This window comes from Oreochromis aureus, linkage group 12, assembly GCF_013358895.1.
Source record: "Oreochromis aureus strain Israel breed Guangdong linkage group 12, ZZ_aureus, whole genome shotgun sequence".
Lineage (NCBI taxonomy): Eukaryota > Metazoa > Chordata > Actinopteri > Cichliformes > Cichlidae > Oreochromis > Oreochromis aureus.
The window spans coordinates 38,000,657-38,027,847 of NC_052953.1; the positions used below are offsets into that span (position 1 = coordinate 38,000,657).

General features: G+C 40.3%; 1 protein-coding gene across 1 annotated transcript in view; it reads left to right on the plus strand.

Moving 5' to 3' along the window:
• Positions 1-4,961: 4,961 nt before the first annotated feature.
• Positions 4,962-27,191, plus strand: part of nr6a1a (nuclear receptor subfamily 6, group A, member 1a) — a 130,134-nt gene continuing 107,904 nt past the window's right edge. Inside the window, exons 1-2 of the mRNA XM_039620540.1 lie at positions 4,962-5,055; positions 5,611-5,953. Coding sequence (XP_039476474.1) covers positions 5,887-5,953 — 67 coding nt within the window. The 5' untranslated portion in view covers positions 4,962-5,055; positions 5,611-5,886. The remainder of the gene's footprint in view (positions 5,056-5,610; positions 5,954-27,191) is intronic.

The following is a 27,191-nucleotide window of genomic DNA, read 5'->3' on the forward strand; positions in this document are numbered from 1 at the left end:
GACGGATAGCTTCGATTTAAAAATATGTGCTTAGAGAAAAAAAAAGTAGAACGATTATTATTCATAGCCACTAAATTAAACTACTTTATAAGTGACTGTGATTTGGATTTGTAGTTTTCCATCCGTGCATTTAACTGTTCTCCGACACTGCGTCGCTCTTTGCAAGTTTAAAGGCGGTGATGAAAGTCGCATAGATTTTCACAAGACTAAGCTCTAATATAAACTTGAATGCCTGTGGCGCCACCGTCTGGACATTGATCTGGCGCATTGTTGAGTACTTCTGTGACAGATCCCGAACAATCTACAGTACTGCGCAAAAGTCCCGACCTACCCGTGTTCTTGTAGCTCACCATTTTCAGAGGATTTTTTCTCAAGCCAATTAAATGAATCGTTCAAGCATACAACACATTTGTGTGAACACATATCAGAAAACCTCTGGCATGATTTTGTGCTGCTGACATGAAGCAAAAGACAAAGTTCTCAGACGAGCTTCAGTCTGGGCGCTTCTGAGGCTGACGGTAGTTCACCTGCCTGATGCTTCAGCCTCCTGTGGAGGAGCAGTCAGCAGAGACATCTGCAGGACATGAGGAAAATAGCATGTTTAATAATAATTGTAGATAGAGCCACTGCAGACTACTGTTATAGATCCTTATTTGGGTTTCCTTTGAAAACATCTGAAATGTCCCACTCTGAAGGCGAACCGCTGTTTGAGGGGCAGGAAAACTAACTAATTGTAAACGTTTTTGTGTGTCTAACACAATTATTACAGCTTTGTATTTTCAAATTAGTTGTTGGACTTTTTGTTTTTATATCAGTTTACTTTCTGTTTCCAGAGCAGGTTTGCTGATTTCAGTGTAGTTTTTATATGTTTCACTGTTAGCTTTAGTCTTTTTAATTATGATTGTATGGGGATATATGTTAGAGGTGAGATTAAAAAATCAGTGCAGGTAATGGAATAAAAACAACTCTTTCAAAGCCACTGACTCACACACATCTCAATAAACACCTCCATCAAAGCCTCGTCACGAACAAATATCACAACCTCCTTTTGTGTTTTTTTTATTTTATTTTTGTTGCTTTTCCAAGTTCAGAAAAATGTTTGTTTGATTTTTTTCAAGAGTTGAGTTTTTATTTTTATTGCAGTGAATAAAAAAGTGTCCTTCACATCTAGCTTTAGTTTAGTTTTGGTTAACTATGACAAACTTGGTGTCTACATTTTCCCCGTCTGAGAATAGGTTGAAAAAACTTTAAAGAAAAACAAGTCTGTTCTCTGTTTAAAAGAACCTCTAAAGCCAGGAAGTATCCTGGGCACACAGATGAGTATGAGTACCAGTGCAGCAACTGAAAAGGAAATAATAAAACAAGATAAACAGGACCCACAGAATTCCACTCGCCACTGGTTTCCTTAAAACCTTGGAGGAGTGTAATCAACCTTTCCCCCCCATTTTAATTCATTTTTAAGTTAATGTAAATTCTTTTGTGGGTTCTAAAATAATGAATTGTTGCAAAAGTGTTCTTTGAAACATTGTAATAAAGTACTACTGAGCACATCTTATTCCACGCTATTGTTTCATGCTTGTTTTGACCAACCTTGATCTGTTACCTGAGGACACTGATAGAAATCCTGTTATGTGTGTGTGTGTGTGTGTGTGTGTGTGTGTGTGTGTGTCATATAAAACCCCTGATGATCAAAGCGGCTGAAACAATAACAAACTAACACTGCAGGGGGATTATCAAAAACAAGGCCCCAAACCCGAATACTACTGTGCATCTAATCACACTCAATTCAGTTCACCAGTTCACAACAACAGACAATGTGTCAGGTAAAACCCAGCAACATTAGAGAGAAAACCCAAAGTAATGTGATCCTGTCTGAGCAGCAGTTATAAATAAATAAATAAATTTTTATTTATATAGCACCTTTCAAGACAGAATCACAAAGTGCTGCACATAAGATTAAAAGTCATAAAAAGATTTAAAAAGAGAAAATAAAACAGGCAAATAATTAACCAAAAGCAGTTTTAAAAAGGTATGTTTTGAGTTGTTTTTTAAAAACAGCTACTGAGTCCACAGTTCTTAATGCTTGGGGGAGAGAGTTCCACAGTCTCGGGGCCACATTGGCAAAGGCTCTGTCACCCTTAGTCCTCCTCTTAGTATTTTTTATAGCAAGTAAGCCCAGATCAGATGACCTCAAAGACCTGCTAGGGACATAAGGCTGTAGCAGATCAAAGATGTAGGCAGGTGCCAGTCCATGCACAGCTCTGTAGGTCAAGACCAGGATCAGTTGATGGTGAGTGGAAGGCAAAGCTTTTTTGTAAAAGAACCAAAAGTACAGAGTAAAGTTACTGACACATAGGAGTGGCAGTGGATTTATCACAGCTGTTTCTACATCATGATATTTTCAATTAAGGTAAGATGTCTGTGAAGGTTCTCAGTCATCCATTTCATCGGGTCAAATGGTGGAGAGTCCCACCCTAGAACTGAAGAAGCTTCTCGGATGAGAGAAGCTTCTTTAAGTTCGAGCAACTTAAAGAAGTCCAGACTCTTTTCTGTCCAAGCTCCTTGGACAATTAAGGTAAGGTTAGTGGGACTTGTAAAACATTATAAACATAAACATTAGAAAACAGAGAGCTGGCACTCCAAAAAACACGTATGAGAAATCCACAACAGCAGCTGGTGACCGGAGAATAACTCCCACAGGAAAAAAAAAAGACAACAACAATAACTCTGAGAAAGTCACCAAACTTTTTAAGCTGTTTTTAATCCCTTTTGATTGGTGAAATGTGAAAAATGCTCTGTTAGCTTTTATACATTTATACTTTTGTTGTCCCTCTTCCAACTTTAAAAGACATATTGATATCACGAGCTTAATTTAAGGATACATATTTTTTTTTCAACTTCTGCAGTGGCTTTATGCTATTATCACATAAACATAGAACTTAAATGGTTGGTTGTAATAACATTGCTTTTGAGTGAGGATAAATATGTGACATATGTTTTAAGCTGCCAACAAAAACACGTCGGGTAATATTAAATGTTATTAAATAAAAGGTAGGTTAATTATTCGCATGAACAAATGTTTCTCTGGTATGGTGGCTGGTAGCCTTTCAGCTCGCAACCCGCTTTTTCACACACAGAGACTTTGTGGAGAGACCATCAGAGGGCGCTACAACCAACAATTTATTCCTCGCCCTACCGTCTGCGACTCTCCGCAGGATGGCAGCAGACCTCATGAAACCAACTTTGACTGGTGGGTACGTCACTTTGCTCCTCCAGCTTTAAAAAAGCGCTAGTTGTTTACTTACAGGGATTCACGCGTAGTACACTCAGAGAAACGTAGCCAAGGTTAGAAACGTGCAAAAATGTCTTTCTTAAATTGCAGATGCAAAGCCGGAGACGCATTTTCTCCAGGCGAAGGAGTGGATCAGTGAACTAACCACAGGCTAGGACAGTTTATTGTGAGCGCACAGTGTCCTCAACACGTTTCCTTTTGTTTTACAGTTTTCGAGTAGCTAGCTAGTAGCAGCACAAGCTGATAAAAGCCCCCTTTTTCGTTTGAAAGAGACCCGAGAGTCCCTACCCAAAGTCTGCTCTGCATAGGCCCTTCCACCCAACCGCCTCCTCGGTCGTGCTGGTTGTCACGATTGCTACAGAAACACTGAACTACTGTGAACCGATTACATTAAGCTCGCACTACAATAACCTATCGCCAGTATGGGTGTTTAGGTGTTTCATTACCAAGCTTTATAATACTGCGTTAGTGCACCTTACAGCTGAAGGATATTAGTAGAATTCAGCTGAGGGGACAGTGACTTTAGTGGGCGAGCCTGGACCTTCGAGGCCCGTCCGAAAACCCGACGCTGACTCAGCGAATGTTAGAATCTGTCTGTGGTTACTAACAGAACAGCTGTCCGGTAACTATGATTAGCATTATCATGCTAGTTTTCGTCTTGTCGTGGTAAACGCTGGCCTTGGATTTTACCAGGGACCAGAAAAGGGCGGTTACGAAACTCCATGTCCCACAATTCCTTCAGACCAATAAGGCACGCTTGTTACGTAATATCTGTTGTGTGTTTGTGCTGCTTTCGCGTTATGTCGGAAAAACCACAATGCAAAATATTAAATAAACCATTCAGCAACAATGCTGAACAATCTAACGCCGAATGGTAATGAAAATAAAACGATTGAAAAGTTTTCAATTAGATTTAAAATACATTTAATAATAAAGAAATCTCACCTAATACTGTGCTTTCGGATGTGAGTTTTAATGTTCTCATTATGAAATAAACACACAAAAGTAATTCATTTTGATCTGTTCAAAGGTCTAACAAAAAATAAGTTTATTTGAATTATTTAATGAGCATAGTGAAGATGATATATTTCAGTTATTTAATTATTAGCTTAGGAAAGCAACTTCTGGGGCGTATTCTACCAAATCTGTGTCAGGCTTATGTTCTGGATGTTTTTCAAATTAGTAAAATGACCAGGAAGTATCTAAGTAACTTGACAAAAGCTGGTCAAATTCTCTAAATGCCAGGAAAAGTTGCTTTGGTGCTTCCTTTCTTGTGTTATTTTAGTGAGGATACACAGGACCACCCTTTACAAGGGAAGGAGATAATGCACTCGAGGCCTTTTCAGTCATATCTGCTGGGTTTCCTGTCATATGAGACACAGGATTGTAATTTTGAACAACCATTTCATTTTTCTTTTGTAACTGCTAGCCCATATGTCAGTGTTTTCATGGTTTGGATTTTCATTTTTTGTAACCCTTTCCAATAAATATTTCTGAAATACTTAGAATGTTTTTGAGACCCTAAATACAAATCTATTACAGAGCTGGTTAAAAAAGGTAGCATATAATGTGTTAGTAACTGTGCTTGGGCAACTGGACAGATGGACCTGGAGTAACACATCACTGTTTAAGTTGAGTCAGGCCTAACTACAGACAATTCAGCAACCGTCAGTCATCCATCACTTGGTTTCTCTGAGAATTATACTTCAACAGGAGTTTAATCAGACGTTCCTCCTTCTACCAGACACACATTTTGGAAGCTGGTAGGTGAAAAATTCGTTTTCTTGTAGGTTTTACTTTTTGAAAACTGTGACTTGACCTACTCTGCTCAGTTCCAACTCCACTCCTGAACTTTATTAGGGTAGCTTAGCTATTTGTCTTTTACTGGGCCTTAGTACAGCATCCTCTCTTAATCAAGCTGTTTATTTCCTTTCCTCCTTCCCTCTGATTGGCTGCCCCTAAAAATAAAACTTGTGGTAGGTGTGCTTCTGTTTACAGTTGGAGCTGTTTGCTTGAGATGCCCATATTAGGGACACCTGCTATCATCATAAAGTGTCTAAATTAGAAAAAAACTGCCTGAAACTGAGTGTTTAGAGCAGTGTGAAGTCAGAGTTTTTGCTTCTCAGATATACACTGACTTCATCACTTGAGCATCCGAAACTATACCCACTAATGTATAGAAATATTAAATCATAGATATGAAAAAATACTATGTCATTATTATGTGAAAGGATTTCAGTCATAATTATAAGATGATGTGACATTTTGCATAGAAGCCTTTATTCACGACTCCCATCACCACTAATTGATGTAAGAAGCTGCTGTCCACCCTCCTCGAGATCCGTAAACGCACCATCGGTGGGGGGTGTGGATCCTTGCTGACTGGAAGCAGGAGGGTCAAAGCATGGGACCGCGGTTCGAGTACTGAGGCAGTCAAGCTAAACACGGCGACCAAAGCAGCGCCAGCTTCACTTTAGACCGAATCGCCGGTGCTGTCATCCCGCCCCTTCACCCCTACGCGCGTGGTTCTTTCTCCGCGGCGCGAAGGGGCGACGTCGGACTCGGGCTGACTCGGGTTCAGTCCATGAAGGAGGATGGAGATACAGAAGAGGACGAATGGGTTCGACTACCCGGAGAGAAACGACGCCAAGCCAGTAAACGGTAGGAACAGCCTCCTTCGCGTCCGCACACGAGCACACGTAGCCCGGCTGCTGCTGTCCCGGGCACTGCTGCTCACCTCAAAACATGAGCGCGTGGCTGTGGCTGTGTGATCAGCGCCTCATCACTGCTGCTGCACGAGCCTTTCACGTGCACCGCAGCCTTTCTGAAGCGGCGCTGATGAAAACACAAGTTTAAAAAAGCAGCAGCGTGATTTTATTTTTATTAGGCTCGGAGATGTTGGTAACGAAGTTAGCAGTGTAGCGCGGATTGAGTTTGTTTTATTGGTAGACGTGACTTAATTGTGTGTGTGTGTGTGTGTGTGTGTGTGTGTGTGTGTGTGTTAGGGTTAGGTAGCAGAGTGAGAGAGAGAGAGTTGGCGCTGGGCTCGCTGGGAACAGAGGTCGGAATGTTTTTATTTGGAGGTGGTCAGTCAGGCTCGGGAAGATCGTAAAAGGTGAACTTTTGAACTTGGAGAATGCCCCGAAGCCTTTAGTCCTTTAAGTCCTCAAAATCCGGCACTTCACAGGATGGCAAAAAGGCCATAACAGAGGATGCGTCCATCCCCTCACTGCACCGGTCCCGCTGACTTTTGTTTACAATGGCACAGTGCTGCTGGAAAGGCTTCTTAATTCGGGTTTCTAATATTCTGTGATACTGACCAGCTCCAGGCTCAAACTGAGCCCCACAATGCCTCGCAGCAGACTGTCCCAGGCGCCAGTCCCATATCGTGCCCCCATGTGGGTGACTGAAGATTTATTGACATTTCCAAGATTAAAATTCCTTTAACCCTGCCAGCCCTGAGGACACTCAACGTGACTTATGGGGATATTGGGGTGGACTTTGTGTTCTGATCCACTTAATAAGTCTCATTATGAAGATTTAAGACTGTTTAAGAAACACATTACATAGAAATGTCCCCCTAAGAATTTTCCTTAGATTTCTGAATTTAATAGTAAAAGTAATGCATCCATTTTTTAGACTTAGTTTCATTTTAATAATAAAATTATTTCGTGAATGTACCCCAAATTATTTGTTAGTTTCAATTAAACATGAATAATTTAATATTTTTTAAAGTATATTTTGTGGTCAGGACTGCTGCTTGAATCGTTTTAGGCATTGTCTTTGTTTCACTGAAACAAATCCTCTGTGGGTTCCAGCAATAATCAACAGAATAATCAATAATGACAACAACAGCTTGAGCAGTTCTACAGATTAAATGATTTCAATTGTAGCATAAAAACACGAGTAAAGAAATACACCCAAAAAAGTAAAAAGTATTTTGTAAAATGTTTTGAAATCATTTTTAAGCTCATTGATAATTCTGTAAATAATGTTTTTCCTGCATATTGTTAGAATATGTCTCATCAAAATGTTTATTTCACATCATCATGTGAAATAAACATGATTAATTCATTAGTACCTGGTCTTAAAATTCAGGATATGGCAGGAATTTCTAAACATCACACATGACTGAAGGAAACGAATAAACACTTAATCTATCCGGTTATCTATCCATTTGATCATATACTGTAGATAAATGGATAGATTATTCCACATTTTTTTGGTGGTCAAACACAAAACTTGATGATTAAAAATGAACGTTCAGCTTTCAGCTGTCGTTCACACTGTAACACCAAACTGTGAAACAAACAATACTTATTATTTACCCATGAGTCAGTATCTCTAAAAAGACTGATAGCAGCTGATTCAATGGTCAGCGTTATCTTTGCAAACAAAATGGCTTATTTATCATTTATAATTGTTTGCAGAATAGAAAACAGGTAAACAGAAATGATAAACAGGAGTAAATACATGAAAATAAAGTAACAGACTGAGTATTTGTAACAGTATTTTACTTTGAATCGTTTTGGCCTGATGTCACGCAGCATCAGCTCGTATATCCACACATCCCTACTTTCTCGTTTCATCTGAGATTTGCTCTTGAATGTGATCACTTTGATACTTTTTCGTCAAAAGATGTTTAGCAGAGTAAGTATTGTTGTTTACTTTAATGTGAGTTTATTCAGTGTAGTAATATAAACCAATTTGTGAGCCTGATTTTAATCAAATACTTCCAGCTCTTCACTGCAGTTTGTTGCTTTTCTGTGTCATATGGAACAGTAAACAGCGTGTGTGCCCCCCCCCCACTCCCCTGCCCCCAACACACACACACACACACACACACACACACACACACACACACACACACACACACACACACACACACTCAGAAGGGACAGGAAAAAAAGGAGAAGATAGGTTTGATGCAGGGGTGAAGTATAAGTGTGGAGCCATGTTTGGGTCTTGGATGTGTGTGTGTGTGTGTGTGTGTATGGGGGTGGGGGGGTTGGGGGGCGGGGGTCTGTAGACTGGCATGAACTGGTTGAAACAAAGTGCTTTGTCAGCCCCTGCTCTGCTGGTGCATTTGTTGTGTGTGTTTTTCCCTTGGGGCAGAGTGAAGGGGGTAGCTGGCAGTGGGTGGGACAGGGACAGGATACAAACACCACCCCCCACCATCCCACCCCCGATTCTTGAATGAGCCAGGAGTACAGTAGAGGAGTGTGGGGGTGGAGTGGAGTGTGGGGGTGACGGGAATGTAGATGTGATCCATCATGTTGTGTTTTTTTCTTTCTTAACAACACTTTCTCTGCTGCCACAATATCAGTGTTAGCATCAGCACACACACACACACACACACACACACACACACACACACACACACGTGTTTTCATTTCATTTAAGTTAATCAAGACAAAAAACAAAAATCATTGTAGCACCTTCAGCATTATAGTGATTCTTGTCTTTCAGTCGAGCCTTTTTTGAATACACTCCCCACCAGGTGGTGTCGTGCTTGGTGTGGTGTTTAAAAAAAGAAAAAGAGAAATGTATCAAAGAGTGATAATACAAAACAAATATAATGTATGTTTCCATTTATAATGAAAAGCTCATTTTCCTCTGTGGATGGCAGAGAGAGTTCACTGTGCTGTAAACTGAAGAATGTTGGCTCAGTTGTATTTCATGAAACAGGAATGTGAAAAATATTTTCTGCATTCTGTAGACTCATATAGAGCCTTGAGTGTGCTCTTACTCTATGGCTGTGAGTATTTTGACATTAGATGGTGAGTGTTCATGTGGACGTCTGTGTTTTGTGACGGTGTGGACTCGCCCATATTGACTTAACATCACAGCGCACCATCTACACATGCATTCCAGGCGGTGGCTTTTAAAGAAGTGTAACAAGAATGACTGCTTGGCTGTCTGTGTCTGCAGTGGAGCGTAACCAAAGCGTCAGATCTCTCACAGCTCACAGGTTGAACTATTTTAAGTTTTAACAAATGAAGGTGTGTTATCAGAAGATCCTGTCAGTGCTGCAATAAATGCACATCGCTGCAGTGAAAAACAAACTAATAAAACAGTTGACTTTATAATGTGACCCTGGTATAGATTGGGTTTATCACACAGGCCAGTGGTCAGTGATTAGACAGATTTCTAAAATGATGGATTAATACAAAAACCTACAAAAATGTGCTGTTGTAATTACATTACAATTACATGTTTTGTTTTTAAAGTATATATTTGTCATTAAACATACAGAATATCCAGGAATATTTATATATTTTTATTTTCTTTATATATCAGCAGCTGTGAACACTATGATAGTGCCCTCAGTCGTGTCCAATGTAGAAATATCTCTAGATTTTCAGGTTTTCCTGTATCACTGCTGCATCTCCCTTGATAATATGATAAGACTTTAGTAACAACATCAGGATCTGTTTGCTCTTTCATGATTATCCCACATACCGAGAGGACATCTGGCCTGATTGGTTTAACCTTCTATTTAGATGTCAGAGGTCATTACAGCTAATCTCAATTTGATTCTTGACCCAAGACAACATGCGTCAAGTACAATCTGATTACATCTACTGCAAAATGTTTAATATAACCCAGAGACTTTTTTCACCCTCACAGGGAAACATTCACCTCCCTGATTTCATGTTAAGATGAGAGAATCTATTAAAGACAAGTTAGTCCATTATGAGTGGTGTAAACTGAGTCCTCATCAGTTCCAGAGGCCTAAATGCTGCAGTTCCTTCATGCTGATGGTGCTGTTTCCAGGCAACACATATTGCGGGTCAGCTGGTGATGTAACAAAATGGATGGGATAAAAGACAAATAATGGGGAGATTAAATTGGCTAAACACCCTTTTAAAGGAACTAAAAGAACATGTTGGATGGATTAATTCAATTTTCGATAATGTTCTGGTTTGGTGTTCCAAAATGTTCCCCTGCAACAAGTGAAATATTTTAGTTTGGTGCTCGATTATTTCCGTTTGCTTTCAAGTCCCCTAACAAAGATCTTGTCTTATAAAATCTTGATAAAATATTTTTCCAGTCCACTATGATGGTCTAAGCCTTTTCCACTTCACTATGCTGTTTTCAGTTCACAAACACTTCCAGGGCTTTTTTCGCCCTGAGTCTTCTCCTAAAGTTTTGCTTGTTGTTTTCTTGTTGTGTGTGCTGTGATGGACATGTTGGGGGAGGTGCGGATGAGTGCTATGGGAACGGCAACCAGGGATGTTGCTCTTGAAGCATTAATGGCCCTGGTCTCTGCTGACCTCACCGTAACCCAGGAAAGTATTTACAACCTTCACTTGATCCATGAGGTATGGGGCTGGGACTGCTCTCTCGCAGAAGTTTGCTGCCTTGATCCTGGCATAGGCTGAGCATCTAACAGCTGCTAATGAGCTGTGGGGGAGGATGATGAGGGAGGACATAGCATGCTGCTGTGAACCATATTTTGAGTGGGACTGTATTACAGTAAGTATAATTGGTCTGAGGCTGTTGGCAGTGCTTTTGCCAAGCTTCTGTTGTTTTTGACACGAAGCCTGGGCCAAAGGCTGTAAATGGCTTCAATTTGAGTTTGAATTTGGGTGGAAGATGAGTTTATAGGCAGCTGTAAAACACTGAACTTGGTATGCAGAGTAGGATGCAGTTGTCTGGGAAGTTATAAAAGAGCAGCTGAGGAACTACAATATTTCCATTTTAAACGGGAAAAATAGGGACTTCTGTTGCCACTTACTATAGCTAGGTGTCACTTACTGGGATATCTGAATCAAAGATTTGCCTAAAGCAGCTGGTGACACCCTGGAAGTCTTTAGGGAAATATGGGTCTTTCCTAATTGGCTAGTGGGTGATTGCTGGAGGTTGCAAGCTGTCACTGGGTGAAACTAGTTGCAAACAGTGTGCTGCAAAAACCTTGTGTTCTCATTTTCAGCAGGTTGCTGTAGTCATCTTTAGTTTGCATAATAGATCACAACTATCTGCAAATGCTTGCTAATAAATCAGGGAGCAGTAGTGAAACTTGAGAAAGTATGATACAAATTGGAAAACGAGAATGGTGACCTTCAAAGTAAAAGTTGCACCAACATATTTCCAAAGGTGGGTCAGTCAATGCCATGGTCATGCCAGTTTGGTTTTCAAAAAATCTCTGCATAGGATTGGTAGTTGTTTGTGTAACCTAACATGTACCCTTAAGTACGGCAGTTTTATAAGTCATGTCAGACAAGTTAGGTCACCTCAACTAAAAGAGTAGCCCGTACCCATTTCCAGCCATTGCAGGTCATAGATGCATCTTTTGAAAGAATAGGAATGGATGGAGTTGGCCTTCTTGAAAGAAGTTAGAAGGAACCATTACGTTTAGTTATATTAGTTAGTTCCCCCTCAGTTTAGTAAAAGCTAGACATGTTACTCATTGTCTGATGCAGATTTTTTTCTTTTTTAAGCGTACAGATTTCTAGAGAGGTCCTCACAAACTGTGGGATAAAGTTTCTGTCCAAACTTCTACAGCAGGTTTATCAGTTTTTAGGTATAAAGGGTATTAAAACCACCCTATACCACACCCAGTTATATGAACTTGTGGAGGGATTTAATTGGACATTGAAGAATATAATGGGCACATTGGGCTCAGACTAGGACCAGTGGTTGCCTTACCCTTACAGAGGGAAAGGACTTTCCAACTAGCACAGCAGGTGTTTTTGTTTCTCCTTACAAGTGACAGCAAACCAGTAGCCAAGTAGCAGAGGCATTACAGAATTAATAAGAGGCTTTGGTAAGGTCAACTATGAGCTATATATACCTGACAGCAAGAAAACGAAACATAAGGTTTTCCACATTAACCTGTTGCAGGAATTCTAGGTTCCAACGCAACAGTCCATGCAGCAGGTTAGGCAGCAGTGTCTTATTTTTGTCAGGAGAAGAACAAGTAGAACAGTTTCACCCCACAAACAAAGCAGAGCTGGGTTTAGTGTCTCTAACAAGTCTTCAGGCATCCCACCAGAAAAATCTAAGAACGCTTCTTTACAGGTTTTTCAGGAGGAATCTGGTTTTACAACACAGGTACAGCACAAAATACATCTGAGGGAAAATGCTCCAGCCTCCAGAAAGTTCTACAGAATCCCAGAGCTCCTGGTGCCACAGCTGGAGCTTGGGTAATTGAAACATCAACAAATGGTGAAGCCTAATTGTGCTAGTCCTAAAAAAGATGGATCAGTGAAGTTCAACTTTTAGCCCTTTTCCACTAGTACCCACTGGACTTAGCTCGGCTGACTCGACTCGACTTTTAGGATTTTCCATTAGGTGGTAGTACCAGATACCAGGTACATTTTTAATACCTACTCTGCCAAAATCCCAAGCCATCTGAGTCGCCGATTGGCCAGTTAGTGGTGTCACTCTTGAGTCCTGCACAAAAATCAAAACCAGCATTTTTGAAACCCAGCAAGAAGTGAAATGGCTCTCCAAAGTCAACACTGTGGTCCAGCGACGGTGTGCAGTCCTGTACCAACAGTTTAGAAGCAGGTATATCATCGCCTTGATGTCCACCATTGTTGTGTTGTTTGACATTGTGGGACGTTCAGCTGCTTTGCTACAACGACCCATATCACATTGAAGTGATACTCAGTTGTATTGGAAAATGACTGAATCTGATTAGCCGAGTGGGTACTAGTGGAAAAAAATTGGAATTAGTCTTCAAGTTTGATCCCTTACCTGATACCTCGCATTGATGAACTCTTGTGAAGGGTGGGGAGAAGCTGTGGCCACAGTACCAGAGACAAGGAAAGTGACAGCCTTCAAACTCCTTTTTGGACTGTTTCAGTTCAAGATACAGCAAAGTTTCAGCACCTCATGGACCAGGTGGTGATGGATCTGTGTGTTCTCCACCTCAGATTTGCTGGCTTCATGAGCGGTCCTAATAAATGTAATCAGACACAGAGGCAGGTGGAATACCTTGAATATGAGGTATTAATTGGACATGGACAAGTCAAGACTTTAAGTGGAGAAAGTGGAAGTAATTCATGCATACCAAGTGCCCACAGCAAAGAGGAATCTGCTGGCTTTTGTAGAATTAGTGGGGTGGAACAGTAAATTTATTCCCTACTTTGCAGAGAGAGCAGCACCTCCCTGGGATTGAACCACCAAGCTACAGATTAGTACCTGACCTGAGACTCCTACAGCCACCCCGTTCTCTTCTTTTATTTCTAAACAGCTCAGTAGTCCCCCCATGCTGAGAGCACTGGTCATTGGAAGCACAGTCAGGACACTGATTGTTTCACAGTCAACAGACAAGATACACACCGAGCTCTGTGCACATCGTCAGGAAAATGCTAAACGGTTACTCTTCTCATTACTTCAGCACACATGCGTTGAGTAAATGCCGCCTGTTTGGACACTTCAAGTTGGTGGTTATGAAAGGACTCAAGAATGCGTACAATGTAGTAATGAAAATGTTCTAAATTCAGTAACTTGCTGCTTTGCTTGTGTGAAACTAGAGCTGGGCGATAGAACGATAACGATATGTGTTGCGAAATAACTTTTTCTCGATAGAAAAATTAAACTATTGCGATAGGCCTCATCTCTCGTGTCCTCTTAAAAAAAAGAAAAGAACAGCCAATCCAAATTAAGTAGCGCAGAGCCGAACCAATCACAGCTGCAGCGTCACGTCACGTGACTTGTTAAGTACAGCACAAGCGCCAAGGCGCACATGTGTATTTGTTTTTGCAGCCGTGCAGCCCGGGTAATGAAGGAAATTAGTTTGCCGACTACAGAAAAATCAACCGAGAGCGTGAGCGAAGGTTACCGAAGAAAAAACAGATGATGGTTCCAATGCCGGAGAGCTTGTCGAACAGAAGGGCCACAGAAGTTCCGTAGTGTGAAGGTATTTCGCTATTTCAAGTCTGACAAAAACAGAGTAGCGCGCACTGTAAATTGTGCCGAAAGCAAGTCTGGAAATACAATAAAGCGGTGCATGCTCAATCTCTGACTGAAAGCGCTGATTCGTCATTCAGCTTTTGTCAGACTAAAGTAACTGTTAAAACTGTTTGAAAAGCTAAGCTATACAACAAGGAGAGATTGAGAATTTCCTTTTAGTTCTCAGTTTATTTGATATTGACAAAAGTTAGTCAATTTTGTCTGTTCTTCTGTAAAACAAACTAAGATTTATTTTTAGAATTAATATTTTCTTTCTAAGTGGAATTGACAATTTAGTCTGTTTTGTTTGTTCTGTTTTGAAACTTAAACTCTTTAGCGGCTGCCTTTTGTGTAGTTTGCAATATTTGCCTTTATTTATCTGAAACTGAAGTCTCATGTTCCTTAAGTACATCTACCCTGTTGAACTTATTATGGGAAATAAATATTTAAATCAAAACAAGCTGCTGATTATTTCACATTTTACTTGTGAGCAACGGCACATTTAAATCTTACAAATATAGTTATTTGGCTTATATCGTGATATATATCGTTATCGCCTGAAATGAAAAAAACATATCGTGATATGAAAAAATCTTATATCGCCCAGCTCTATGTGAAACATTAAAGCACTATTCATATTCAGTCAGCCCAGATAGTACATAAAATATGTATTTTATTTCTTGTTATATTATTATTTTTTACTCCTGAAATAGATGATTTTACTGTATTTTTTCACACTTAAAAGTGAATTAACGAAGAAAAAGTCTAGACTCTTGGGCAGGACATTTCTTTGTGTTTAACTGCGCTGCTACAGAAGCTTTATTTATTCAGGACAAAGTAAGAAAAGGCTGAAAATGCCAGAGTTTCCCAGCTAAAACTTTTTTTGTCATTTTAACATTAATTATTGCAACTAATTAATTTGAAATTCATTTTCTGTGAGCTCCTCAAGAGAAGCTGTACAGACGAGGACACATTACAGTCTGCACCAAATCCTGATTAATGTTGTTCCCGTTTGGTGTAAGGCCTTTTTTGAGAATACTGTAAAATGTTCTTAATGAACAAGCAAAGTTTCAGCTTTTTCATTCCTGTTTTAAACTCATTTATATTGCTGTTCAGCCTGTTTTTGTACCTGTAAATCAGCTAATGCCGATGGATTGTAATGGGACACATGAGCAAACTTAACAGTTGTAGGTTTTGGTTTTGTTCAGGAGTGGGGGTCGGTGTGAGCATGAGGGTTGCAGCAGTGGTGGTGTTGAAATTTTTTCTGTCAGTTAGCTGACAGACGACCACCACAGCCAACTAACATGAAGTTTATAGGTTTAGTTTCGAGCTGGTGTAATAGGACAATATCGCCTCATTTTTAGTGTAAAAAAGTGAAAAATGTGAAATACATTTGGAGCATCCTTACAGTGCACACTGAACCTTGTGGCTCCATAAGCAGACTCAACTGTTCCTGCTGTTTTGTGAGATGATTATTATCAGATGGCTGCTGCAGGGCTTAGTTCGCACAGTGCTTGTACACTCACCGGCTGTATGAGGCAGTAAAACTGTAACCCCTGGTATGATGAAAGGGAAGTTGCTCCTTTGAGCATGTCAGCCATGTGCCCCCCTTCCCCCCACTGACCACAGCCTGACCCTCAGTGTGACTACCGTCGGGCTTACCACAGATAGACACAACGTTCACCAGCTTCACACGGATGAATGCTCTATGAAACATTTATCCCACTGTTTCATGTCTAAAGTGGGTAATCAATTCAGTCTAATTATATATTGATGAATAATGATAAAAATAATATCAAATGATAACATGCATTGAAATAAGTGGAAAAATACACACTATTCAACATAAGCAAGCCTGTTTCTGCAGGTCTGCTCTCACCTTGAATTTAATGCTGCATTTGTTGCCTCCTGTGCAGATCTAACATAACCAGTCTGCCTTTTCTTCTCAGACCTTTGACATCAAATGTTCTTTTTTTCAGCCAGTTCTTTTAGAGATGGTTGTGTGGAGAAAATCTGACTATATCCTCCGTTTCTGAAACACTCAGACCAGCCTGTGTGGCACCAGTAACCATGCCACCTTCACCGTCACCTTTCTCCCCATTTCTGATGCTCTTTTTGAATTTCAGCAACCCCGTGTCTGTCTTTATTCTTTAAACTTGGGTCCTCTACCAGAGGCCTGGGAGCTTGAGCATCCTGCACAGTATCTTTGCTGTTCCGAGGACTGCGCTCTTCTGGACGGAGATCTCGGTTGTTGTCCCTTGGATCTGCCGGAGCCACTCTCCCAGTTTGGGAGTCACTATTGCCATCACTTGGTAAAGGTATATCTATTACTACAACCTCTGCTTGTCTACTAATACTGTGTTGGGTTGATTAGTCATCACCGCTTTGTCCATCTGTATCTGGAAGTACTACAGGACCTTAGCTTGGTCCTTCTCAACCATCCAAGTGGGCACTTTGACCTCGGGACACCAAGGCCATACTCAGCACAGATGGTCCTCTATGCTATGCCGGCCACTTAGCTACAGCGTTATATGTATGCCCTGCCTGCCAGCTTCTTGCACCCTGCTGTGATGAGCTGCATTTTCTCAGGGCCATCTTTGGTCTTGCATGGTGTGGTAGACCCCAGACTATCGATCTTGTACTTAGAGGTTGTTCCTGTGCTGGCATGATTAGTGCCTCCAGCGTGGCTGCTGCATGCCGTGCAAAGGCCTGTCCTTCTGTGGTGATTCCATGGAAGGACAGGCGCTCTTCTTTTTCGAGTTTCAGTGGCCTGAGGTATTCACCAAACTGTTGTGGCCATCTTCCTAATGTACTTTTGGATCTTTGTTGTTTCATTCTGGATAGTGCTTCTGACACTCACTGGTCCTTCCTTGGGTTTAGCATAGTCTTGGAGTGAGACCCTTCATGCATGATGAACAGCTTTCTTGTCTTGATGTGTTTTAAAGCAATAAGATTACAGATATACAGCAACTACATATACATATATATATATGTATAAAAATCTATGTCAGTACGAAAGAACTTACATAATATCACACCTACACAAAATGCTATTATGGTCTGTTCTACACATGAAAAGTCAAACATTTTTGGAAACTCCTAAAATATCTGAAGCTTAACAGAACTATAGCCTGTACAGGGCTCTTCCAGTTTTCAAAACAGACAATGTGTTATAGTGAAATGCTGCTGGTGTCTTAGAACTGTGTAGTCAGGCATGGAGTAGTCATCATTTCAGCCCATGTAAAGCGTGTGCTGAGAAGTTGAGGGGCACTGGGACAGCAGCATCACACGGTCAGGGAGAAGCAGCAGAGAGGACAGAGTAGATGCTCCTGTGTGCTGTGTTACACAACAAGGTCAAAGGTCATGTGTAGAGGTCAAAGGGAAGACCGCTAAGCAGCCTCTGAAGCCAGCCCTCGAGTTCCTTAACAATCTGTCACATCTAATGGAGCACTGAGCGCTCAGAGTCCGTCAGACTGAAAGTCAGATTACTGATTGTTTTTTGAAAGGCTGTGTTTGATTAAGAGTTTTACCTGTGGGGAAAGGTATGAGGGACTTTTGGATCATGTTTTTTATTTAATAAACTTGGAAAAACCAATTGAAAGCATCGTATTTATAACTCTGTCTACCTTCACTCTTTATTTACCCAGAGTTAATAGAGGCCGCCTGGTCTTATTTGGTAAGTTTAGTTCATTTATTTTATATTTACTGTGGAATGCAGCAACAGTTTAAAGTGAAAAACAACAACATGATTCTTCAAGATTATAATGAAGTGGAAACTGACATTCAGCATGAACAAAATATGAGTAAAAATCAGTGTGAAATATGAACTCTAATAAATGTGTACAAAGTTTTTGAGCCTTGTGCGCTCAGCTTTCCATATATTGTCACTTTTATACGGAAACTGTCCAGGTGTTTTTGTGTGGTAGATACTAAAGCAGTGCTCTCCACCTGGACACAGAGACCCACCTTGCACCGCTCACACGGCCACGGCGTTTTCCTTTTTGAACTTCCTTAGGTGGCTATCGCTGCCTTAGACTGTCCTCCACTGCTGTTTGTGGAAGGTGTAAATGGTTGAAGCTGGGTGTCAGTGGGCAACCTGATGTCAATGAAGGACCAAGGAGATGAGCACACAGGTCTTCTTGGAACTCCTGGCGAGCCCGCTGTTTCTGCTGGTGTTTGGCACATGATTCTGGGTGAATTATGAAGCTGTTAGTAACAGAAAAGACCAGGAAATAATGGAAAACTATAATGTACCAGCTCCTAGTTTTCCTGTGGACTGAGTGGGTCCTTAGCATCAGGCCTGATGTGTCCAATCCTCCCATGTAGCTGTTTGATCAAGACAAACTTTATCCTTCATCCATGCCACTTTCCTTCTGTTTTTCTTTTTTTCTGTCAATTGACAGTAAAATGGTTCTCCACACCTGCCTCCCTCTGCTCTGTGTGTCATTAATTCTTACCTGTGAGTGAACTATGGTGGCACATGCATTCCTATGATGTACTGTAAAGTTCTGTAAAGCTTGTCTTCTCCTCTTTCAGGAACTGTTTGAATCTTCTCTCTCCCTCAAATGAGGAGTTTCATTTATGTGAACTGCACATGGTAAAAGGCACGGCTTATTTTTCTGTCTGTGTTCAGACAGCAGTAGCTTGTGAATGCTTTGTACTACCTTAATATGCCAAATATCCCCCGTAAAGCTCATCTTCTCTTCTTTCTGAAACTTCTTTTCTGTAACACAAACGGTGACTGAGTTATGGTCATTTAAAGAGTGCTTGTAAAATGGGTGCTCCAGTGGGCCCATGGTAACAATGAACTTTTCCCAAGGACTAACAACCTCAGCAAGATCTCTGCTTGGATGCATCTCTTTTCATTTCTCACTGGTCATGTGTCCACAGCACATTATTTTAACTTCTGTTTTACAAATCTGTAGCTCTATACGTTTTTTCCCCAACCGTTATACAACGTATAACATGGCTTCATTTTTGTTCTACAGTTTTGGGCAAAAAAGTTACAAAAAATAAAAAAGGCTTTAGAGAGTCTTTTGCCTAATCTAAACAGGTTTTTTTTTACTACAATAAAAATGGAGATTTCTGAAGAAACTTTTAAATTAACAACAATATCATTGGACTACAGTCTCTGTTTTTACTTTTGCTTGCTGCTGTTGCTCTTAACCAGATTGACATCATCTTCAATTGTTGTATTTATGTAGATGACTGGGGAGATGCTGGGAAGCAATCATTTTGCTCCTGTTATATTTTAGCTTTTAACATGGAAACATGTATGGATCAAATAATGTTGAATTCTGGATATGGATTTGTAAGCAATGAAATTTGAAATAAGGGGGTAAGAACAGGAAAAGTTCCTGTTCGAGCACACACACATTCTGTTGACGTAGATATATACATGAAAACGTGATGATTTTGAAGTTTTGTTTTTCTTTTTTTCTCTTGTTATTTCAGTTATATTTGCATGCTTGAAATAATATTCTATCTATCTATATAAATTTTAAATCTCATTATTATTTATTTTTTTTAAATTCCAGTTCCAACAGTAAATAGTTTAGTCACTTGTCATTAAGTGTGATTAAAGGTAAGTATCCACAGCTGGCCTATGCAACAACCAATGCATTGCTCATGAAAGATACTTGAAGCACTATTTTAGTAATTCTACTGTTTCAGTAACCCTGACAAATTCTGGAGAAGTGTTTACCTTTGCTGATCGTGGCTAAAACGGCTCCATTTGATCTTACTTTGCTTTCTGCAGGTATAGGTTTGTTGGGTCATGCTTCTTTCTGATGCTGATGTTTTATGGACTAGAATTTACATACATACCTGCACTCTGAATGTGTCGGGATGATACTTCAGTCTGAAGCATGGAACACCTGGGGACCGAACCACCGACCTTCCACACCTCCCACCATGTACATTCTGCTTGTTCATTAGAGCTGCAGTCGAATGATGCTCTCCTGTCTCCTAAACCTTTTAGCCAGCAGGCATGTGGATATGTCCAAATGTTTTCCTGCTCTTCTTACTCACTTCACTTACCTGCCATTTCTTTATTATATATGATGTTTGTAGTTTGTAGTAAGAGGAGCCTGAGAATCACGTTCTACAGAATATATGCGCATGAAGTTTATGACTATTCTGAATCTGCCTTATGATTCCTAAAAAGTAGCGTATGTAGACCTGCAAGCTAAATGTTTGTACTCTTAATTTCTTCCGTCTTTTTAAGTTCATGACATGTTTGATGGAAAGCTCATTTTAACATGTTTACTACAAGTTTCTATTAACTTTACAAACACACATTCCACAGGCTGTGCACGCACTGGAAGTACCTCTGACCCAGTGAATGTACAGTTAGACTTATTTAGCGGCCAGCTGGATAGGATGATTCCAGTAAGCAGCACGGCTAAAGCCAGGTGGTCGTATAACAGTGACAGCGTCTCCCCTCTCCGCTTGGTTATAACCCATCTGCTCCTTCAAGGCTATCTAAGGCAAGCTGAAACTCCTTACTGTTATGCATGGGTGTCTCTGCAGGAGGTGGGGTGGGAGATCAAGTGGTGCCCACAGGGTAAAGCAATCCTCTCTACTCTGACCTCTCAGCAAGCGCAGGATTCATTATGTCCTGCTGTTGTGGAGTGAAAACAATGATCTATCTGTGGTCGGCACTTCCTCTCATCCATCTTCTCGTCAGGATGGGTGATTGATTAAGCAGAGAGCTGACGTCACACAACCCACAACTGCATTGTTCATGTACATACCAAACGAGACAGTCATAAGCTTGTCATAGCAACATGCTATTACAATCTTTGAGTTTCTGTAAATGTCGTGTAATCCTAGTTATGAGTTGTAGCATCCTCAGTAAGTAAACCCATCACTCTCAGCTCACCCTACAAGAGATACTGAGAGAAAGCTAGTTGTCATGAAATGGCTATGGGTAAAATTACTACTGGATACTGTGTATCTGATATCTATCAGCAGGATTATATGCACATAATACAGTTTTAATTTGCTGACAACTTAGAGTCAGTGTTGGGGTTAGGTTTATATCTAGCTGTGTTCCAAAACGTATAGAAGTACATGTATATAAGTGTATACTTGATTAAACGGGTAGATTCTTCTCATTTCTGAAACATTTGTTTAACATTTGGCTAAAAAGGAGCCTAACCTCGAGTGTTCCTCCAGCATCCTGGTAGAATTTTATGGTGTTATTTTCGTGCCTCTATTCTGAGCGCATGTAAAAATCATTTTGCAAATTAGGGCTGGGCCATATTGTACCGTTCACGGTAATACCGGTACAATGTTAGGCAACGATAAGAAAATGAAATATCGCGATAGAATATGGGTAAAACGCGCATGCGCAGTGCCTTTGTTTTCATACGCACATGGCCGAAAAAGCACGGCGGCAACTGAGAATGAGAAGGGGGAAAGCGGATTGTTGAGTGAAACGATGAACCAGAATGGGTTTGTAAAAATGGTGCCACTTCCGTGATGTGGAACTGGTTTGGTGTTTGTCCGTCAGATACACAACAAAGCACATTTTTTTTTTGTAGAACGTGCAAGCGGGCCGTCGTTATTGCCGTATTTGTTGGACTAAGGTGCTCGTAAATCTGGGAGTAATCTGGTTAAAAAGTTTAAAACTGTCTAAATTCTTTCATCTTTAATAAAACGATCAGCATTACTGCTTTACCAGGTGTAACTATGAAGTTTAACATCCAGGCATCCATGAAAACCGAATTTATTACATTTAACGGAGTTAGAAGTTAGCAGGAAGTTAGCGGAAGTTAGCTCGCTAGTTTCGCTAGTTACCTAAGCATGATATAGCATGTTCTGACTGAGAGATTTCTGAAAAAATTCAAACGTACAGCTCTGCTATCACTTCCAACATAAATGAAGACAGAAAACTAAACAGCAGTGACGTTTGTAGGGTTACTGAAGTTGGGCTAGCTGGTATATAATGATGTGCTATGTGATCGAATAGAGCAGCTGTGATGGAATACAGTATTAATGAATCAATGGTACAGAAGTGGAGGAAGCAAGAAGAATGAGTTGAATAAAGTTTGATTTATCTGACTGCTTTGTTTCGCTTAATGTGCCTTATAATCCCGTGCACCTTATGGTCCGAAAAATACAGATTTGACTTTTTTATTTGGCACACTGCAGTTTAATGTTGCAAAGCACCTCTTTTTAACTTCAGTGGATATTATACATGGTTATGCTCAGGATGCTTCAGGCACTTGCAAACACCAGTATCCACAGCTTTCTGAATGGCCCACATGCCACTATAATACAAAGTTCACTGCACATTGCTTGCCACCTCTGTAAGCGCCTCAGGTTCTCCGTGTTTTACACTTGTCATCTACTTCTTTTCTCGTAAAAGGCTAACTTTTTTCAGTTTTTGATGTCATGAAGTCAAAGTTGTGGGTCCATTTTGCTGGTACTGCATCCACCACAAAGAAGGTTTTGGTCAATATTTCAGTGTTTTGCCAGCAAACAGTGTTAACCTTCAACTTCACAGGAGACTGAAAAATATGGTTAGATCACCACACATGGCCTACTCATTCTTAACTCTTGTCCTTCACCAAGTTCAGGCGTGTGATCACAGAAAGGGAGGACATATGGTGGCAATTTTTCTTTAATTGGCAGGCATTGGTCGGTATTTCAAACAAACCTCAACTGTTACCTAACAGTCCAGCTTTTTATATGCACCGTGCTTATTGAGGATCACTCTATGTAGTCCTATGAAAACAAAGTACAGCCTTAAGATTGATCAACAGCACCTGGCTGCTACTGACAAACACACCTGATTAAGTCAGCAAGTGTGACTTTACATTCAAAGACGGCGAAACAGACAAAAAAAAAGAGGAAGTTTATTTCCAATGGTAACAACTGTTACTTTAGGTCAGGGGTAGCAGTAATGAATTAGAATTTAAATATGTGCTGCTCTTCAGCATCATTGAAAACACAACCACAATGGCCAATTAAACATATAATGAGATCCTGATAAATATTATGTGTGGTCCTATGGGTTAAATAAATAAATAAGTAAAAATGGATGATTGTCTCCTTGATGTGCAATAGCACCAAGTGCAATTTTTCCTATGTAACAAAGTATTTTATTAGTACTTATTAATTAATTAATTACTTATTATTACTTATTGTACTGTATGTTGCATGTTGTTCTGTTCATCTTATTCTACTCTATTGAGAGCAAATGCCAACAACTGAGCAAGAGGGGCTGTTACTGTGTGTGTATAAGGATAATAGCAAACACTGAAATAGATTTCTTGCATGCAGCAATGAATTTTGTTCACTCAAATTAAACTTTTCTTCACCTTAAATAATTTTCTCCTCAAAATGCAACATTTGTATTTGCAATAGAGCAGGGCGATATGGCCAAAAATATATATCACGATATATATTTGAAAATTTGCGATAACGATATAACTGACGATATAATTTCTGCGAGACAAAATACAACTCCACAACTTTACTAGCCCAAACACCCCCCATCCATTTATTTTCACTTAAACAAGCAGCTGTTTTTTATGTGCATTAAAGCTATATAAAAATTTAACAGTGCAAATGCAAATTCCTTGCTGAAAGTTTAACCAAAAGGCATTTCCAGTAGAAATGGGCTGACATATCCTGAGCATAACCATGTATAATATCCACTGAAGTTAAAAAGAGGTGCTTTGCAACATTAAACTGCAGTGTGCCAAATAAAAAAGTCAAATCTGTATTTTTCGGACCATAAGGTGCACGGGATTATAAGGCACATTAAGCGAAACAAAGCAGTCAGATAAATCAAACTTTATTCAACTCATTCTTCTTGCTTCCTCCACTTCTGTACCATTGATTCATTAATACTGTATTCCATCACAGCTGCTCTATTCGATCACGTAGCACATCATTATATAGCAGCTAGCCCAACTTCAGTAACCCTACAAACGTCACTGCTGTTTAGTTTTCTGTCTTCATTTATGTTGGAAGTGATAGCAGAGCTGTACGTTTGAATTTTTTCAGAAATCTCTCAGTCAGAACATGCTATATCATGCTTAGGTAACTAGCGAAACTAGCGAGCTAACTTCTGCTAACTTCCTGCTAACTTCTAACTCCGTTAAATGTAATAAATTCGGTTTTCATGGATGCCTGGATGTTAAACTTCATAGTTACACCTGGTAAAGCAGTAATGCTGATCGTTTTATTAAAGATGAAAGAATTTAGACAGTTTTAAACTTTTTAACCAGATTACTCCCAGATTTACGAGCACCCTAGTCCAACAAATACGGCAATAACGACGGCCCGCTTGCACGTTCTACAAAAAAAATGTGCTTTGTTGTGTATCTGACGGACAAACACCAAACCAGTTCCACATCACTGAAGTGGCACCATTTTTACAAACCGATTCTGGTTCATCCGTTTCACTCAACAATCCGCTTTCCCCCTTCTCATTCTCCGTTGCCGCCGTGCTTCTTCGGCCATGTGCGTATGAAAACAAAGGCACTGCGCATGCGCATGGCCTCTACTGGCCACTGTACGGTCAGTCCACGGTTACATTTAAACCTAGTTGACATTACAAGCTCCAGTTGCCTAGGTAACCTTCCAAAGTACTTACCAACCCCTTAAATTTCTATGAATTGTATTCTTCGTTATCACTGACAGTCACTTTAGTCACTCCACTAGAAGCTGAAAGGCTCAAGTTGGGACCCACTCGCTGCATGGCCAGCGGTTATTTGTCCCATCATCGCTTCAAGTCATTAATTGTTACTTCTTTCTATCATGTCCAGTCGTCACATCACTCTAAGTCAGTTCCTGTGTGAAGACGTCTCTTCAGGCAGTTGCAAACACCAGTATCCACAGCTTTCTGAATGGCCCACATGCCACCGTGGACTGACCGTACAGTGGCCAGTAGAGGCCTAATGACTTGATATTAGAGATGAGACTTTTTCCACTCAGTCATTCCCCAAATCTTTTTGTGCTCCAACCACATGGACTTGAGAATACTGCTGTATTCTCATATAACAAAGTGTTTGCCTTTAATTATTAACATTAAAGTTTAACTGCCCGAGCGTCACGACAGAACGGCGATCTGATAAAAGTGGTCAGTTTTTGTGTCTTTATTAGCACGAGGCTGCTGAAGTCAAAAGGGGGGCAGGGATTATCCTTTTAATGGGCTTATTCACGGTATTCAAAGACACACTTGTGACCTCACTCATGTGACCAATAGCCAGGTTACTCTGACATTAGATACTCTGCCACTTTTCTACTAGGGGTGGGTTTTTATAATCGATTTATCGATTAAAATTGATTCTGGCTTGGATAACGTAAAATCGATTCATTAAAATCCTGAATCGATTTTTTAATATAAATTTATTTTGCCCGAAATGCCAGAATCTCAGGTGAAATCTCACAAAATTTCAACAGCCACCAAACAGCTAAGACAGTAAGTGAGAGCAGGAACACGGATTCTGCACAAAGACGTAAACACACAGCGTGACACGCGGATCAGAATCAGTGAGATGTCGCCTTTCTCACGGTCGGGGCTGAAAGCCGACAGCTCGCTGATTCTGATCTGTCATGGTCCGCGCTTTGTGTTCACGCCCTTTTGCGCTGATTCTAAAGCTGTTAGTTTGATCTCTCTCCAAACAATATTGACTGAACCAGCAGCAAAAGAAGATCCAAACTACGCTTCACATAAACAACAACAACTCTGACTTTTACTGTTTTGCTTCCACCACGATGCACAGCTCTCTCTCTCTCTCTCTCTCTCTCTCTCCCTCTGTACTTCAAGAACAGTTTCCCGTCTAAAAATCTGTTTTCTGCATTATTCGCTTGCTTGTTACGCACCAGTCTACCGTTGTTTACAGCGCTGTCGCCTCTGTTTTTTTTCCCTTTTACATTCTTCCGAAAAGGAAACCTAATTTCTGCCGTTCAATACTGAACCAATTTAAACTTTTTAAAATTATGCAAAATGTAAAACGCTTAGCCGTGTCTCTAAACCGCTGTAACGTCAGAGGTAATGTTCATGTGTTGATTAATGGTTTTCTTTCATTTTTGATGTACTGCAGAATATTTTTATAAAATCCAGGCCAGGAAAACCACCTTCATGTTTTTCTGTGTTTTATCTTCAGCTACTTTGACACAAAGGCATCTGCTGTGATGCTCACACCTTTGATAAAGTCTTGCGTGTGTCAGCTTCCTTTTTATAGATACAAAAATATGTCAATGTACTGATCTGAATTATAATATTTCTGACTGTCAAAATTTCCCAGATTTAAATCGAATTGAATCGAATCGAATCGAATTAAATCGAATCGTGGATCGAATCGATTCGGGACCTTGTGAATCGGAATTGAATCGATTCTAGAAATCAGTGACGATACCCAGCCCTATTTCCTACATCCCTGTCAGTCTTTCCCCTCTTTGCAATGTTCAGTCTTTTAAAGCAGGCTGTTCCAGTTTAACATGATGTCCCAGAATGCTGCTGGGTGGGTTTTTTAGCAATGAAATCAGAATGGCTCTAGTCTGGTTGGCATGGCAGATAGAGACTAAACTACTCGGATAACAAACTGGCGTTGCCCTCCACTGGCCATGTGGAACCCTAGCCCATCTGGGACAGAGGAGCCTGGACACTGATGGACTGATAGAGTTGCTGCATGAGTGCTGTGGAAGATCCCTGTGCAGTGCTAATGGCTTCAGGTTGAGAATTTCAGTAGGTTTAGGAGACAGGTGTATATTTAATATGGAGGAAATGTAAGTCTTTGTGGTGTTATGCACAAACATGCCCAGCCTTCTCAGGATGGTACCGAGTTTATCTTGTATTGTAATACACATTTACAGTCCTGGGTTGGAATACTACTTACACACTGCAATATATAAGGCGTGAAATCATTACAAAGTGAGGCTTTCTTCTTTGTAACCACACTTTAGATTTTTGAGCCGTTAAGCCAGTAATTTAGATTACATGCAAGTAAGACTGGACAAAAAGGCGGATGTT